This window comes from Chelonoidis abingdonii, chromosome 2, assembly GCF_003597395.2.
Source record: "Chelonoidis abingdonii isolate Lonesome George chromosome 2, CheloAbing_2.0, whole genome shotgun sequence".
Lineage (NCBI taxonomy): Eukaryota > Metazoa > Chordata > Testudines > Testudinidae > Chelonoidis > Chelonoidis abingdonii.
Genome location: NC_133770.1, coordinates 239,894,457 through 239,911,168, shown reverse-complemented (window position 1 = coordinate 239,911,168; position 16,712 = coordinate 239,894,457). Strand labels below are relative to the sequence as shown.

At 41.8% G+C, this 16,712-nt stretch overlaps 1 protein-coding gene across 1 annotated transcript in view; it reads left to right on the top strand.

Moving 5' to 3' along the window:
- The window catches only part of CPA6 (carboxypeptidase A6), a 118,660-nt gene that overhangs the window by 60,366 nt on the left and 41,582 nt on the right, over positions 1-16,712 (top strand). The window contains exons 2-3 of the mRNA XM_032804995.2: positions 3,737-3,812; positions 14,857-14,981. Of these exons, the coding sequence (XP_032660886.1) occupies positions 3,737-3,812; positions 14,857-14,981 (201 nt within the window). The remainder of the gene's footprint in view (positions 1-3,736; positions 3,813-14,856; positions 14,982-16,712) is intronic.

The following is a 16,712-nucleotide window of genomic DNA, read 5'->3' as shown; positions in this document are numbered from 1 at the left end:
GGGTCCCCCAGGGAAGGTTTTGGGGAGACCAGAGTGAGCCAAACACTGGAATTTTTGGCTGGTGGCAGCGCTATCAAATCTAAGCTGGTAAATAAGCTTGGAGGTTTCATGCTAGCATCTTATTTTCTGAACTCTAAGGTTCAGATCTAAGTAGGAAAGCTATGACAGGCCCACAGAAGCATACTTGAGCTGCAGAGGGGCAGCCCACATATAGGCAGAGGCAGCTGGTCCAACCTTCCTTGCTGATGATGAGTGGTTTATAGACTGCAGTCTGCCTCAGGGAACAGGGGCTAGATGGGGACTGACAGTAGCCACTGAGACAAGGTAGGGATAGAGGGATGCGGGTTCCCCTGGATGGGGGACCCAGAGGGCAGAACCCTGAGAGAGCGGCACTGTGGTCTGGGAGGGACATGGGGACCAGCGGCAGACAAGACACTGGCCTGTAGAGGGTGCTCTGGGCTGGAAGAGCTAATTCCCAGGATGACTAGCAGGAGGCGCTGTGCTGGTGAGTCGTTGCCCCACTACAGATGGGTAGGTATTAGGTGCACTGCAGAGTCTGATACCTGTACTCTTTTGCAGAAGAACAATGCTGGAATGCTTCTTGAGAATTACTGAGCCTTTTAAATTGGCTATAAAAGCTGGTATTAAAATACTGTTTTCAGGAATTCATTGTCACTTTGCATCTTACATTCACAAAAATGAAACTGGATTTTGCTAGGTTGAATTATCCATCATTTCATAAAAACCTGACAGTATGAAGTACACTAAAGTGCTTTCTTTGCACTCTCTAGGAGAAGCCCTGGTCACAGCAATTTTCCAGCAATGTATCAAACAAATAATCTGTCACAACCAGCCATGTTACCACTGACATTTTCCTTTCTCTGGCAGGTCTTTAATCAAGTTGGGCATGACATAGCGACTGAGCCAGATCCAAAAGACAGTTTAGACTACATGTTAGTCCATTAAAGAAAAAGAAAACCACACTAAATAATATCAGTTCACTCTGAGTTGTAACGACTACTGAATCCAGGTTTAAATATTTTACATTTGAAATTGTTGTTCCATATGTTCTGCCTCTCCCCAGTACTTCCAGAAACTAGCAATAAATGTTTATTATTTAATTTACATTCAGCCAGTGGAATTTTAGTCAGTCTCTGTACATAACCTTTAAGCAGCTCAGTCCTACAGTATCTGTCCTGTGTACACAGTAGACCTATCTGTCCAGTACTCTTTTAAATAGCTATTTGATATTTAGAAAGAAGTGAGTGATAGCAAAGAGAATTAGTGCAATACAATAAGTGAAGCTGGGAAAGATATTTCCCTTAATACAGTGCAGCCTTCCTAGTACTCTGAGGTTCATATCCCTTTGTAAAATATCCTTCTCTCTTATCTGTCTGGACAGTTAAACGTTGGGTAATTTTCCCAAACCCCTGCCACCTCTTCCTCCCAATTTTTAGCACTGTCAAGCAGGAGAACCCATGTATAAGATTACCCCTTTGCTATTTCAGCACACAGCACTGAGCCAGTGGTGTCAACAGAAGCAGAGTGAAACTGAGCCAGGTTCATTTTTTTAAATAGTACTGGCACTAGGGGAACTATGGGCCAAACCCTTTGAAGTTACTGAGGGCTTTGCCTGAATAAGGATTTCAGGGCTTGGGTCCACAGTACAAAGAATGCTCAGCAGGGATGTTCCCAAAATGAAAGGGTGAAAAGAGAAATGAGATAGAGATAAATTGAAAGGAACAGATGGTGAAGGGAGAGAAGAGACAAAAGGAGGAAGAGTCATTCGCAAAGGAAGAGGGGTCTAGTAAGAGATGGTGTAAAGGGCAGCTAGAGTAAGCCATTTGCACTGCAGAACACCACCACTTATTGGTCCTGTGAAACCCAGGCACTCTTCACATATTCGACTGGCTCCTTTTCTGTTAAATAACTATTTACACAGATACAGATAATGCAGTCCTGTAGCAGGGACAAGCCTGCCCAGTATTCTAGCGACAGTACATCACATTTAGAAACCTAAGTTGGTCCCTGACAATTGAGCTGGGCAGAAGTTGGGAGCTTGCTCGGAAGGCAGCACTTGCTCTATGGTGACCCATCTGAGACCAACTGAATATGCTATTCTGGGAGGCTCCAGAGACTACAGTTAGACATCTGGGTTCACATCTGCTTTGGAACTACAATGCCCCTCAGCAAAGGCCACTCTGATGCATAATCTTCCTGGATAATAAGGAAGCAGACATGATCGTGGAACGCCTCAGGAAAAAAACAAGGCAAGAAGATAAATGCAGAAGTAATAGAAAAAAAAACCCATAAGAACAGCCATACTGAGTCAGACCAGTGTTCCATCTAGCCCACTGCCCTGCCTTACAACAATGGCCAATGCCAGGTGCTTCAAAGGGAATGAACAGAACACGACAATTTTCAAAAAAGCGACAAAGTGGAACCTTATAGACTAACAGAAGTATTGGAGCATAAGCTTTCGTGAGTGAATACCCACTTTGTCAGACGCATGTGGTGGAAATTTCGAGAGGCAGGCATAAATATGCGGGCAAGAATCAGACTAGAGATAACGAGGTCAGTTCAATCAGGGAGGATGAGGCCCTCTTCTAGCAGTTGAGGTGTGAACACCAAGGGAGAAGAAACTGCTTTTGTAGTTGGCAGCCATGCACAGCTTGTAATCCTGAGCTGATGGTGTCAATGCAATGACTGAAGTCATCGTTCTCTTTGGAGCTGGTCCTGAAGTTTTTGCTGCCAGGATGCTACCTTTAATCTGCGTTGTGGTCAGGGAGGTTGGAAGTGTTCGCCTACAGGTTTTGTAATATTGCCGGGCCTAATATCTACTTTGTGTCCATTACCTTTACGGAGGAATTGTTCAGTTTGGCCGATGTATATAGCAGAGGGGCATTGCTGGCACATGATGGCATATATTACATTGGTGGACATGCAAGTGAATGAACCGGTGATGTTGTGGCTGATCTGGTTAGGTCTTGTGATGGTGTCGCTGGTGTAAATATATGGGCAGAGTTGGCATCGAGGTTTGTTGCATGGATTGGTTCCTGAGCTAGAGTTACTATGGTGCAGTGTGTGGTGATCCAATTTTCAAGTGATCCATCCCCTGTCGTCCAGTCCCAGAATCTGGCAGTCAGAGGTCCTCTCGTGAATCAGTTACTGGTTATAAGACAGGAAACAAAGAGTAGGAATAAATTATCAATTTTCAGAATGGAGATGGGTAAATAGTGGTGTCCCCCAGAGATCTGCAGTAGGAACAGTGCTGTTCAACATATTCATAAAGGATCTAGAAAAAGGAGAAAACAATGAAGTGCCAAAGTTTGCAGATGATACAAAATTACTCAAGATAGTTAAGTCCAAAGCAGATTTCAAAGAGTTACAAAATTCAGCCTGAAACAGACACATATAATATGGAAAAATTCAGCCCATATGGTTTAAGTTTGGCAAAGATATAAGCAACTGAAAACAGGGTCTTATAATGAGAAGTGTTGGGAAACCTTAATAACAGATGCTGCCATCCCCACCTATCATCAGCTTACTTCTTGGATTTGGGAAGTGCACAGTTAAGTAGCGTCAGGTTTGAAAGCAGATTTCTGATGCACCTGTTATTTTAACAGTATTTAGAAAGAGACAAAATGAATATGGACTGTAAATGATAGATTTATTTCTGGGTCCTGTTTTTGAAACAAGTCCTTAAAGTTTCAATTCAATGTTCTCTTACCAACAGTGCTCAAGTAATACGGCTTGTTCCGGAGAGTGAGAGAGAAGCACAAGCACTGAATGCCATATTTCACCAGCTTTCGGTGAGTTCGCACTTTGTGGTTTCAATACAAGTGCTCTTCTTGAGGGCTGCCTTTAATGGGTTAATTCACGTGCCTTTCACCCAGGGTGACTGTTTCAAATCCTGTTACATTCAACTGAAAATAGTGTGGAGAAAGGAGTGGAAGCACAAGAAAGAGCGGAGGCCTCAGCCTAAAATAGAGTGGCAAGAATCCCCATTTCAGCCAAGCTCAAACTCTACAACTATTACAAATAAAAGATTCCCCCATTTTAAAAGCAGAGAAATCAAAGTTTCCACCTGTTTGTACCCTGCCATTGCATCAGCTTATCACAAGAGCACTGTCCAGAATGCTGCCTCTTCGGCAGAGCTTAACAACAGGTAGGAACTGCTTTGCCAGCAGCAATGACCATGGTCACAGAGAAGGATGAAGGTATGCACATATCCATACTCACAGCCCTCTGTGACACAAGATAATGTGGAAAGAGGACCACCACGCACATGCACTGAACTCTGGCATTATAGGTACCTGGAGGTGGATTCTTGTGAATAGTCTCAGACGTAAGCTTTTCAGGGCACGGAACAGTCTGTTTATGTTCTACAGTAGCTACCAGTCTCACAGTGGAGCTTTGGTCCAAATTAGCAATTTTGGATGTTACCGTAATACAAATAAATAATAACTTTAATAGCCAGTGGCAATAAATAAATAAATAAATAAAGCAAACACCAACCTCCACAACTCCCTTGGACTTCTGGGGTTTCTGGTGACATTTTTATTTTGTTCCCCTCTGTGTTTTTCTCTCTTCTACTACAGCAATCCCCACAAAGCATCTCTCCCAACTGTCTTATTACATGCTCCCTTAGGCTCACAGAAAGTGATTCCTTCTCCCATCTCCATCAAAATGGGAGCAGTAGAAACTTGAATAACCACATGCTGTAACTCTTTCAACAGGGTAATACAATTTTGGCAAGATGCACTGGAATCTGACGGGTTAATTAGAAAGTGATTGATTAGGTCGATGTAATAAACTAAAAAGGTTGAAAGGAAGATTTTTTTAATAAATGAAAATGTACCTGCATACGGTAATATTCACTCACAGGGTCAAATCCTGGTCCTTGTGCCCAGCTTGTGGAAACAAGCTAAGCTTGGCTGCTTCCGATGTCTCAGGGCTGCAGTTCCCTCTGCAGCTACCTCACTTCCCATCTATATGAGGGGCAAACTAGGGATGTCAGTGGGTTTACACAGTCCTGGATATACATGTCACTAATCCAGTTTTGTCTTTTTCCAAACCCCTCCATAATTGATGGCCAATTTTCATAAGTGCACAAATCCAGCAGAAGTCAGTTGGAGCTGCAGGCAGTCAGCCCCTCTGAAAACCAGGCCATGGGAGTTCTGCAATCCTTCTTGGTCTTCCCATCCCAACTTATGATTCAGAGAAAGCATGCACGAGTTTTCAGAGCAGGAACAAATCCTGTCTTAGAAAGAAAGAACTTTCATTCCTGAGCACTGCATCTAAACATGACCAGGTTGTTAATAGCACACTGAAAAAGTAAAAATAGAAACCAGTGTATGAACAAACATTCATGTATAATAAAAGAAAAAACAAGACACTGACATATTTCTGTTTCTACAAATCCATCAACACAGTGACAGACACAGAAAAGAAAACCTGTAGGCTATAGCAGTAATGTACAAATTACTTTAATTATGTATTCTCTTATATTGGCCTTCAGGGAGTCTCAGATTACTACATTTTAAACACAAGAACTCAGAAGTGTTTTAAGAGGCATTTACTTTGAATATTTTTTGGTTTGGGTTGTAAATTGATATCACCTGAGTATCATGTTACTCACATCCTCTATGCCTCGAGGAGGGAAAAAAAGTGTAATAAAACTCAGAACCATTTCAAGATTTAACACACTTTTAATTAAATAACTACAAACACCAATAACTTTACATTTTTGCCCAGCACTATTTCAGTATTGGATACAATAACCTGGTTTACTGAGGTATTTTAGTGCCAGATTTTTTTAAAGTATTTAAGTATCTAACTCCTAGTGAAATCAAAGGGAGTTAGGCACTATCACAGGATGACTGGCCCCTTTAAGAGGGAGCAGAGTCCAGTGCACCTGAACTGATAACCTGTTGCCCAGTTGGGCTGAAGGGATGGGATGGGATGTGGGCCTTTTAAAGGGAAGAGACAACTACTAGGGAAATATCTGCAGAGAGTAAGAAGGTGTCTTCAGCAGGAAAAGATCATTGGGGAAGGCCTGTGATGAAGGCTAAACTTCAGGCCAGTAGTACTGGAAAAGCAGGAAGACAGACTCCCAAGTAGGAGACGCTGTGTCCACCTTAGAAGTGGAGGAAAAGAAACAAACTTTAAAGCAATGGTAGACCTTCAGGGAGGAGGGTCCAGGACCAACTGGAACTGGAATGAAGACTGTAGTTTTGAGGTCCATCTTGAAAGATTTTGTACAGGACCCAATAAACTGGACTGTAGAAAGAGAGTGTTTTGAATGTCTGGATTTCTTAAGGGGCCCTCAGTGAAGGAGAAAGTGAGGCAGATCTCAGCAGAGACAGGCTTGGTCAGCAGGGGACACTACGGGACAGCCATGCCTGTGTACAGGACCTAAATGCCTTTTCAAATCTGGTCCTTAGCAAGTAATTTTAAGCTATTTCAGGAACACAAGTGCTTTTTTAAAAAAGCAGTTAAAGAAACCCAGTGTTTACTTACTGTTTTGCCCCACCACAACCAGGAGAGAAATAGGCCAGAAAGTTATGAAACAAAAAGTGTAGCCACTTACCCCTGAGTCAACAAGCTATTTAGGTATGTATTTAAAGTTAGCAGTGTGCTTATGGATGCCGCTGAATCAGGGCCACAGGTTGGCCTCTGTTATATGATGGTTTAGGAATTAGACACATGAATGGAGTTTTCAAAGGTATCCAATGTTTGTCTAACTGTGCTCCCACTGAAGTCAATGCTAAAGCTCCCCTTGCCTTTAAAAGCTAGGTTTTTGAGAATCCCATCTGAGGGCCCAAGTCTACCCTGAGTGGTGTATGCACAACTTAAAAGCCCTTCCTCAGTCCCAAATGCAGTGCAGGCTCAGGGTAATCAAGGCCTCATTCTGGCCAGAGGTCCGGCACAAATAGGCTGCAAAGCTGCCCAAAAGGGTTAGCCCAGGACTGGCTGCATGAGGGAGCCTTTGGCTGGTCCAGAGCCAGCTCTGTCTACACTAAGTACTTGTATGACCCCCATCACTGTAGTATTTGAGTGCCTCACCATATTTAATGTATCTATCCTCACAACACCCCACCACTATCCCTGTTTTACACATAGTGAACTGAGGCACAGGGGCTCATCCAGTATGATACAGGAAACCTATGGTGGAGTATAGAATTAAACCCAGGTCTTCTGACTTGTTGGCTAGGACTTTAAGCAATGCACCATCCTTCCCCTAAGTGCTACAGAACCCATCCTGGGGCTCATAGTGATGGGGGCACACTGAGCCAGGAGAGGCAAGCCTAAAGCACACTGTGCTCCAGTGAACCCTAGCCACCAGACTGCTCTAGCTAACGTCAGGGACCAAATCAACCCCTAGGTCCTGGCTGAGAGAAGGTGGCTTAAAGCCACATTTATACCATTCCCGGCTGGTGTCCCTGAGGATTTTGGCTTCTGAATTTGGGCCCTGTATGTTCTTTGTTCATCCTGACCAACCCTATCTAAACCTTTGGGACAGATACCTCTTATCACTTGGTTCTGACCTACTTGTACAGCCTGCAGAATTAAAGGTGGACTCATCTCCATCCAGCTCAAGCAAGTGTACTCTTTTGTAGAGACAAGGTGGAGTAACTTCCATTAGTGACAGACAAGCTTTCAAGCTACACAGAGCTCTTCTTCAGGTCTGGAAAATGTACTCAGTGTCACAGCTAAATACAAGGTAGAACAGATTGTTTAGCAGAGGGGTTTTCAACCTGTGGTCTGCACACCCTTGGAGTCTGCAGACTATATCTAAGAGGTCCACGAAAGGTGGTTGTTACCAGAGAATAGTGTTTTTCAACCTGTGGTCCATGGACCCCAGGGGGGTCCACAGACTATGTCTAAGATTTCCAAAGGGGTCCTCACCTCCATTTGAAATTTTTTAGGAGTCTACAAATGAAAAAAGGTTGAAAACCACTGGTTTAGCATACGTAGTTAACACACATTAAGGGACCATTCAAGTTTAAGTGGCCCATTAATTCCCAGACCTGAAGGAGAGCACAGAGTAGCCCAAAAGCTTGTCTCTTTCACCAAAAGAAGTTGATCCAATACAAGAGATTACTTCACCCGCTTTGTCTCCTTAATGTCCCGGGACCAAAATGGCTACAACACTATTGTCTTGTAGAGGACACCGCAGGGTCTCTGGTTGTCCTACTACAAAACACTGTCCTTCTATCTCAGGCAGACATTCCAAAGGTGTTTGTGATTTCTATCGGTGAGCTGAGCATGAAACAAATGCAAATTTACTCCTTCTTATAGGTATGTCTACACACCAATTAAACACGCATAACTGGCCTATGCTGACCTGGGCTTGGGCTGCAGGGCTATAAAACTGCAGTGTGGATGTTTAGGTTCAGGCTGAAGCCTGGGCCCTGGGACCCTCTCCCCTTATGGGGTCCCAGAGCTCTGGCTGGAGCCTGAACATCTACGTTACAATTTTATGCCCTGCAGCGCAAGTCAGCTGACATGAGTGAGCCATAGGTGTCGAACTGCAGTGTAGACAAACCCTGTATGACCACTGACCTGGACAAAGGCAAGAACAAGGAAAAACAAACATTTTTCTTGTAGTGGAAAAGTTTGTTGTGAGGGAGGTTTGGGGAGTGGAGGGCGGTCTCTGCTTGTTTGTTTAAATCAGTGTTTCCCAAACTTGGGATGCCGCTTGCTTTGGGAAATCCCCTGGTGGGCCAGGCCGATCATGGCTTCCACTGGCCACGGTTCACTGCTCTAGGCCAATGGGAGCTGCTGGAAGCAGCGAACCACGGCCAGTGGGAGCTGCGATCGGCCAGACCTGCGGACGCGGCAGGTAAACAAACCGGTCCGGCCTGCCCGGGGCTTTCCCTAAACAAGTGGCGTCCCAAGTTTGGGAAACACTGATTTAAATGACTGTTCTTAACACTGACATTTCCTAAACAAGAATCATAATGTAAAGCTGGGCATCTCTTTTACTCTCTGTGGGTTGCTGAATTAGAAGAACACTGTTTTCCAACACTCTTAGGCATACTCTGTTATGTTATATGCTTAGTTTCAGGCACACATAAATAAAAGTTTACCTGTACAGGAAAGTTGAAGGAGATGGCAGGGCTGCCATACAAGCTGGTAGGCTACTACATCTGATATTTAAAAAAAATATAACTACGGGAGAGAAAGAGGTTGGCACTGACACAGCCTATACTTTCCTAGGAAGAAGCCAGCTAGTTGCAATTCAGAGCAGGTTTTGAAAGGGTATTCTGGATCTAGGATTAATAGGATAGATTGGTGGCAAGAGCAGCCCAACAAGAAGGAAATCCTTTCTTACATGTCAGGTTACAGAAGCCTACAGGAGTTTGCTGTGTTTTTTATTTTCTTTATCTTGTAAATGTTTTGGTTTCAACCAGAGCATCTAAAATTCATTGGGGCAGGGACTGCCTTTTTCATCAGTGTTTGTACAGGGCCTAGCACAATTGGACCAATACCTGACTAGAGCCTGTAGTCCCTATCACAATTCAAATGTCACTGTCTTTTCTGAGTGAATAATACATACCGATTAATTAATTCCACACATTTTAACTTTCTGACCATGAATTGTCCTTGGACAAATCACAACTTCCTCCGATTTATTATTCATTTTAGTTTGGCCTGTGGCTTCCTTGTCAGCAGTTCATTGTGAGTCTCCAGTATTGGAAACTGAGTTGGATAGCTTTGACTGGACACACAGAGTGTTGACTGGATGAACATAACTGTTGATCACATTTCTAGTGAGAATGATCACCCTTACAATTCAAAACTTGCTTGCTTGCTACAGATTCTCCAATACTTGCTTAAAATGCCCTGTTTTTGCCAATATTCCCACTAGCAAACTTATTCAGAAAGTGAGCACTAAATAAACTGCTACCAATTCACCATTACCTCAGAACTGCAGTAGGACATGGTTAAAGGTGTTTGCACTAGGGAGATGGCTTCAGTTCCCTGATCCTTGGCCACCCAACCCCACTAGAGCAGAAGGGGACCCACTCTAACTTCTGCCATTGATATAAGCTCCTTGGACAATATGCCAGTGAAGGATCGGGGGGTGGAGGGTTCTGCTCCATCACATCCCTGCCTTGTGCACACCTACTGCCTAGAACACACCTGACCACTTTGTTCCTTCCCTCCCGTATGCCAGAGGTGCAGAGAAGGTGGCTGCTGGTGGTGGAGTTGCTTCCTTTAGCTTTCCATCCCAGCTGAGTTCCCCTATACCAGGGGAACTTTCCACTGGGTACTTCCAGCACTTTTAAGTCCACTCTGTGCCACTAAGAGACCTTAGTAGACTAGGGAATCCAGCACGTTGAAAGCAAATTCTTTAACAATTCAAATGAAAACTCACAATTTTTTTTGAGTATGTATCTATCTTATTGACAGCCATTCTTGTCATCCTTCCAGTATTCCTCTGTGTCACATACCTCAGTTGATTGTCCACGGCCATCTGTTCCCCATTGCCCAGGATAAATTGAGAGTTCTATTGTTGATTTTTAAACTCCTTCATGGTTTTAATCCAGTTGACTGATTGGAACAAATGCCACATTCCAAAGTGTTTTCCAGATAATTGAAGTTTAATTTACTTTCATCAGCTATTTATTTGCTTTGGGACCCTTTTGGTCAATATAATTAATGAAGAACTACTTCATTTCAACCTTTATGGCCAGTTGCTGCTCTTCCCAAAGCCAATGACTTTCTAGCCGTTTCTTTGTCAGATATTCTGGGTTGCATTCGTAAACTGCAGCTGCTGTTCCATGGTAATTCTGGTGTAACAGATGGAGTTACACCATCCTGATTCTCCAGCCGCTTTTACAAAAATATACAAGCGCACACAGGCCCTCCCTGGGGTAACAGAAGGGGCTGAAGTAACAGACCTAGCAGCCACACCCCCATTCCCTTCTGCTTGTCTTGCCCCTACAGCAGCTGCTGACATTGTAATCCCTGAACTGATCCTGGCTCTGCTGCTCAGGAAATTTAGACAGTACTTTGTAGGGGGAAAGGATGAGTTGGTACCTTGCAGTTCCTAAGGCAAATTCTAAATGAGTTTTCAGAGGATAAATGCCTGCTTGGAAATGTACTTACTAACAAAGCCACTCAGTATATATGCTGCTTTGCCTTCTTTGCCCAAGAAGACATTCACACCAGAGGCACAGAGTGGATGCAGCTCCCTAGCAGAGTTCCAGATAAAGTAAGCATCTTGTACATGTGTAGCTAGATGCTGTAGATGTCAAATCTGATTCTGATCTAACTTACACAAGGGTAAATCAGAAATCCACACAACATTTCAAATTCAGAGGGGACATGATGGTGCTGGCATAAATTAAATCCTGATAAATCGGCATAAATGAGTGCAAGGGAGCATAAGTGAATGTAACTTAAATACTGAGGGGGTAGAAGGGAAGGATTGTTGCAGGAAAAGCAACGAACAGGAAGGTGTAAGATAAAGAAGGAAAGGCTTAGTCCACAAAGTACATACATTGCATTCATAAAACAGAGCAACTAGAAATACCTGTTTCAGGTGAAAGTATTCACCTGGTTCCCAAATGCTGAGGGGAGCTGGTTCCACTCTGTTATGTCAATGGCAAAACTCTTACTAGCTTCAGTGGTTTGATATTCCATGTTTTAGTGCTGTGCAGAGGTAACTCTGAAATAAGAATCAAGTCTGAATCGTAAACCTTAGTAAGAAACTTTTTTTTTTTATCTTTCAAGACCCTATATGGTACCTCTTTCAAATCTTCAACATTTACATTTAGGTTTGTGATACTTATACACGTCTGTAAAAACAGATATTTATTTAGGATACAATTGAGTTAATTTTTTATTCAGTAACTCTCAGAAGAAATATCTTTATTACAGGGTAAAACCTTGTGTAAAATTATACCAGTTGCAATAATACAGCAAGATCATTAACATGTTACAATTTCCCAGAGATTTGTGCAACTTGAACCTGCAAATTATGTACTGTTGGTATTCTATTACAATTGGTACTGTGGTCACTGCAACTGGTTGAGTCACTAACTATGTAACACTTCTCTTTACCAGCCTCACTGAAAAGCAAATAAAGGAGAGAGTCTATTGAGCAGTTATTGTCTAATATATTAAATAAAGCTTTAATTACTTTTTGCCTCTTCCTGGTTGCCATGCAAGTCCTTACAGAAGCCCTAGAGACTCTCTCAACACCTCTTATCCTTTAATTGCCCCCATTATCTTTGCAATTGAGGACAGTTGGACAGGACTGCATTCAGAACCTACTGAATTCATAGGCCTCCTATGTGCTCACTCTCTAACTATGCTGGCCCTGATTCACCACTACCTTCAAACTCCACTTCTACATAGTAGAGAGTGGTGGCAGTAAGAAGATGGCTTTGGCTCCCTCATTTACGGCAACCCAGACATAATAGAAGTTAGAAAGCCTTACCTGACAGGAGGAGTTGATGTTCATCAGTCTACTGTCCTGATCCTACAAACACATTTGCAGAAGAATAATGTCACACACGAGTAGTTCTACTAACTTCGGTGGGACAACTCATATGCTGAGAGGAAACTCAACTGTGAAAATGTTGGCAGGATCAAGGTCTAAATCATTTCTTCTGTCCTCTACCCTATAATTTTAACATGCTGCCATTGCAGCTTGGCCTTCCATTGTTTTATTATTAATTATTATTATTATTAATTATTATTTTCAGAGTATTAGCACATAGGTTGGTGTCCATCGTTCAGTGTTTTTCATCTGTGCAAGAAGGGAGAAGTCAGATTGCTACCTACTAACATCCAGTCTCCCAGCACTGAACAAGTATAATACCCCACCGTTCACTAAGGTGTTACTGCAAATCCAAAATGTCCTCCTGTCAGTGTATCTCTTCGGAGTTAAGTAATCAAAACATTTGGTGATTAAAATTCCACTGGAGGTGACTTGACTAAGTGACTGTGGAAATGGTCTATTTGAAAGTGTATTAAACAAATTAAGTGTTGGTTAGAATATGTGTGTGGGCATGAGCATGCACACTGATAGAGCTCATAAATAAAGCGAGAAGAAAGTAACTCTATTGTTTTTGTTACTGGCAATAAATTACATAATATCAGAGGCATAAAAGCTCTTCACTAGGCCATTTTAACAGCTGTCATCACAACAATAGTTGTATTATGAACCTGACATTCCTCAGAGGCAGGGGAAACTAGATCCCATAATGATCTTATGGACAAGGAAAAGTTTGGTACCTGCAGTGCCACACCTAATTCAATAAATTTAAAAAGTTAAACTATTAGTTAAAAACTAATGGTATAGCAAACCATTACCTTTATATATTACAGAATGTATAAATAGACACAACTTAATCTGGATATTAAGAGTAAATTATAATATTATTGTGCTGAAAGGTGTTAATTGTGCCCAACAAATGGCTTTTTGATCTAAAAACAAATCACAGACCTGGTTAAAGCCGATTGGTGTGTTAAACATCTTTCTTTCAGGTTAACTGGAAGGAGCAATTCAATGTCCTTTCATGTAGTATTAACTGGAAACAAAAGGAGATTCCTGTCCAGGCCATGGGTCACATGGCAAAGCCAGAGCAGCGCTAAACCAGGTGGTCTGAGGGATTTCCCTGGGATTGTGCCAAATGCAGGAACCAAGAGGTTCTTTGGAAAGAGGGTTGTTAGAGGCAGAAAGCCAGCAGGGAGAGAACTGGTCATGAACATGACCCTGAGAGGGAGCAGAGAGAGAGAACTCCTTGGGCACAGAACTGACTGGAGGGGCAGACTCGAAAATAGTGAGCAAAAAAACAGCTTGCTGTTGTTTCTACCTACTGTGTTCAGCAGAAAAGGATTTTGTGTATATTCTTTGTAAACAAACAGAATTGCACCGAAGAATATACCTGACTCATCACTGATTTCTCCTCCTAGAGGAAACAATCCCACAAGGCCCCAAATATTGGCTAACCACTTGGGACAAAAGGGGCAACAGTGCTAAAGTGCCCAGAAATAAAATATACCACGTGTCTTTTATACTTAGAAAAAAAATTACAGATTAATTTGGAGATGCAGACACTTACACTTAGGTATATGTTATCTTTCTTTGATTTTGTAACCTTTCTATTTACTTTTTTTTTTTTTTGGCCATGTAGGACTCTTCCTATCTACCACAGCACCATCTAGATATTGTCATTCAGCACTGAGCTAGGACTGTATCCTTGAGTATGAACACAATCTCACCTATTTCACCTATTTTACAGTCCCATGCTAACCTAATCTGCATTGAAACTTGTGTTGTACGTCTGGCATATATATTATCAAGTGTCATTGCAGAACTTTATCATACACTTAATACCACATTAATATATTTTTGAACACTTTCGATTTCTCCTCAATTTTCTTTCCTTGCATTGCCCTACTGAAAAATAAAAATGAAAACAAAAGTTGCTGACCATAGGGAAGCTGATACAGAGGAAATGTGCAAGATTGTGAGGGATTTTGACAAGAAATGTACTATATAATGTAGAGAATCTGATACAGAAAAGTGGTGGATATTTAAACATCTCTTGGATTGTAATGCCAGGTAATTCAGACCAAGAAGAGGTCAAAAAAATTGTTAAACTGAAAGTGAAACATTTTTGTTTCAAAAATAAAAGTTTGAGTCATTCTCTAACTACTGTAAGTAAGTAGTGTTTGACCAGTGCACTAAGCAGTAGTACTCCAGCAATGCTAAATAAACAACAACATGCCATATTAGATACATTGAAGAAAATTAAAATCATGCTAACTCCTGGATTTCCCCACCTACACTGAATAAATATGAATTACAGGTTGGTTCCTGCACTACAGGTGGACCTGTGGCAGCCCAGCAGCATCTTCCACATCTCAGAGGGTACAGTCACAGATGTACATGTTCCAGGGAACAGTTCACAAATTCTGCTACCCTACCTGCAACAAGCAAACATCAAATACACGTAAGCTTCCATTTCACTTTCTGCAAGTTATCCTGGTGGAATGTGGGATCTGACCTCTAATGAAGGTTTATGTCTATAATACCAAGCGTGTTTCAAAAATACTGTTAACAGCACAGCATATTTTCAATTTGTCTGACAGGGAGCTAGATATTCACAAGAAGACAGTCATTTTATGGAATAACAGAGTCTCTCACAGGCAAACAGTTTAATTAAATGGCCTCCTTCAGAGTGCAGACTAGTGTCTCTGGAATGCATGTAAAATTGTATCTGTTGTGAGAAATACGGTAATTACTGTTCCCATTCTATAGTCTGCTTTGCTTGTACATACTCTTCACAAGAGTTGGGTTTGCTTGTAAGTATACTATAAATGAGAGAGCTCACACACTTCATTAATTATATAAAGGACTACACTGATTTGTTTTATAGCTCTGTTCTGGTCACAAAATATAGGTCACATAGAACAAAGACTGAATAAGGATCACATCCCACTAAAAGGTTTTTAAGTATTCAGGAATGTTTCAATTTGTATTGATCACACTCTTCATGTAGAGAGAAAGGATGATCTTGTGGTTATGGCCTTGATTCAGCCAGGCACCTACATTACATATATGTAACTTTAAGCACGAGTAGCCCTCCTGAAGCAAATAGACTACTCACATTCTTAAGCATGTGCTTAAGTAATTTGTTGAATCAGGTCCTATATGGCGGTAATTGTATTTATCTCAATGTGGATAAAATATTAATGTTTGTAAAGCATACAAACAAAGTGGTATGCTTTGACTGGAAGTCACTGTCAGTCTGATTATTTCTTATAGATCACAATGATCTCAAATTACTAAATTTGTAGTCCTCAAAATAAACGCAAATTTAAAACAATTAAGTATGCAGGTCTAGTAGCCTGAGATCAGAGCTGTTTTGCTATGGGCCCTACACGATGGCAGTTTTGCTTGCATTTAAAATGAGATGATTATGTGATTTTTATAATTATGTTTAACTTTTATGTTACATTTTTATACAAGAATTGACATGTCCAGTTTCTTGCATTCATATGCCTGCTGCTGTTCCTTGTCTCAGCAAAAGTCTATAAAAAAGATCCACAAGTGTTATCATTGTCATCAAAAAACTACTTTAAAAACATTATTAATGTTGCAAAATCAAGTACTCAAAAGTTAGGAAATGCCGAAATCATCCCTTCTGCCTATGCATTATGATACAGTCTTTCCATAATATTTTTCCATAATATTTTTCCACAGGACCTCTGCCTCATTCAGTGTAGAGAATGGATAGTGTTCACTTAATGAGCAGCTATTCAATATTTTGTTCCCTTTCCCAATTCTCAGTCCCAATTTCCTTGTGCAACTAGTCCTAGCCTCCCCCATCCCCCACAGGCCCCCATTCCTAGTGTCCTCACCCCATCAGTCCCAGTCTATCTACATCCATGTGCCCTCAGTCCCAGTCTCCTTGCCCAACCAGTCCCGGTCTACGGTCTACCCCCAGCCCTCAGTCCCAGTCTCCTTGCCCAACCAGTCCCAGTCTACCCCCAGCCCTCAGTTCCAATCTCCTTGCACAACCAGTCTTTGGACCATTCAGCAGCAAAGCTCTATGAAATCTCTACTTAACATGTGTGAAATGATACTTTTTCAAAAGGTTTATAACTTGACCTAAATTGGGCAGATTTTCATGGAAACCTCAAAAGGCATATCCCTGATACACAGGTCACCCAAGTGCCAG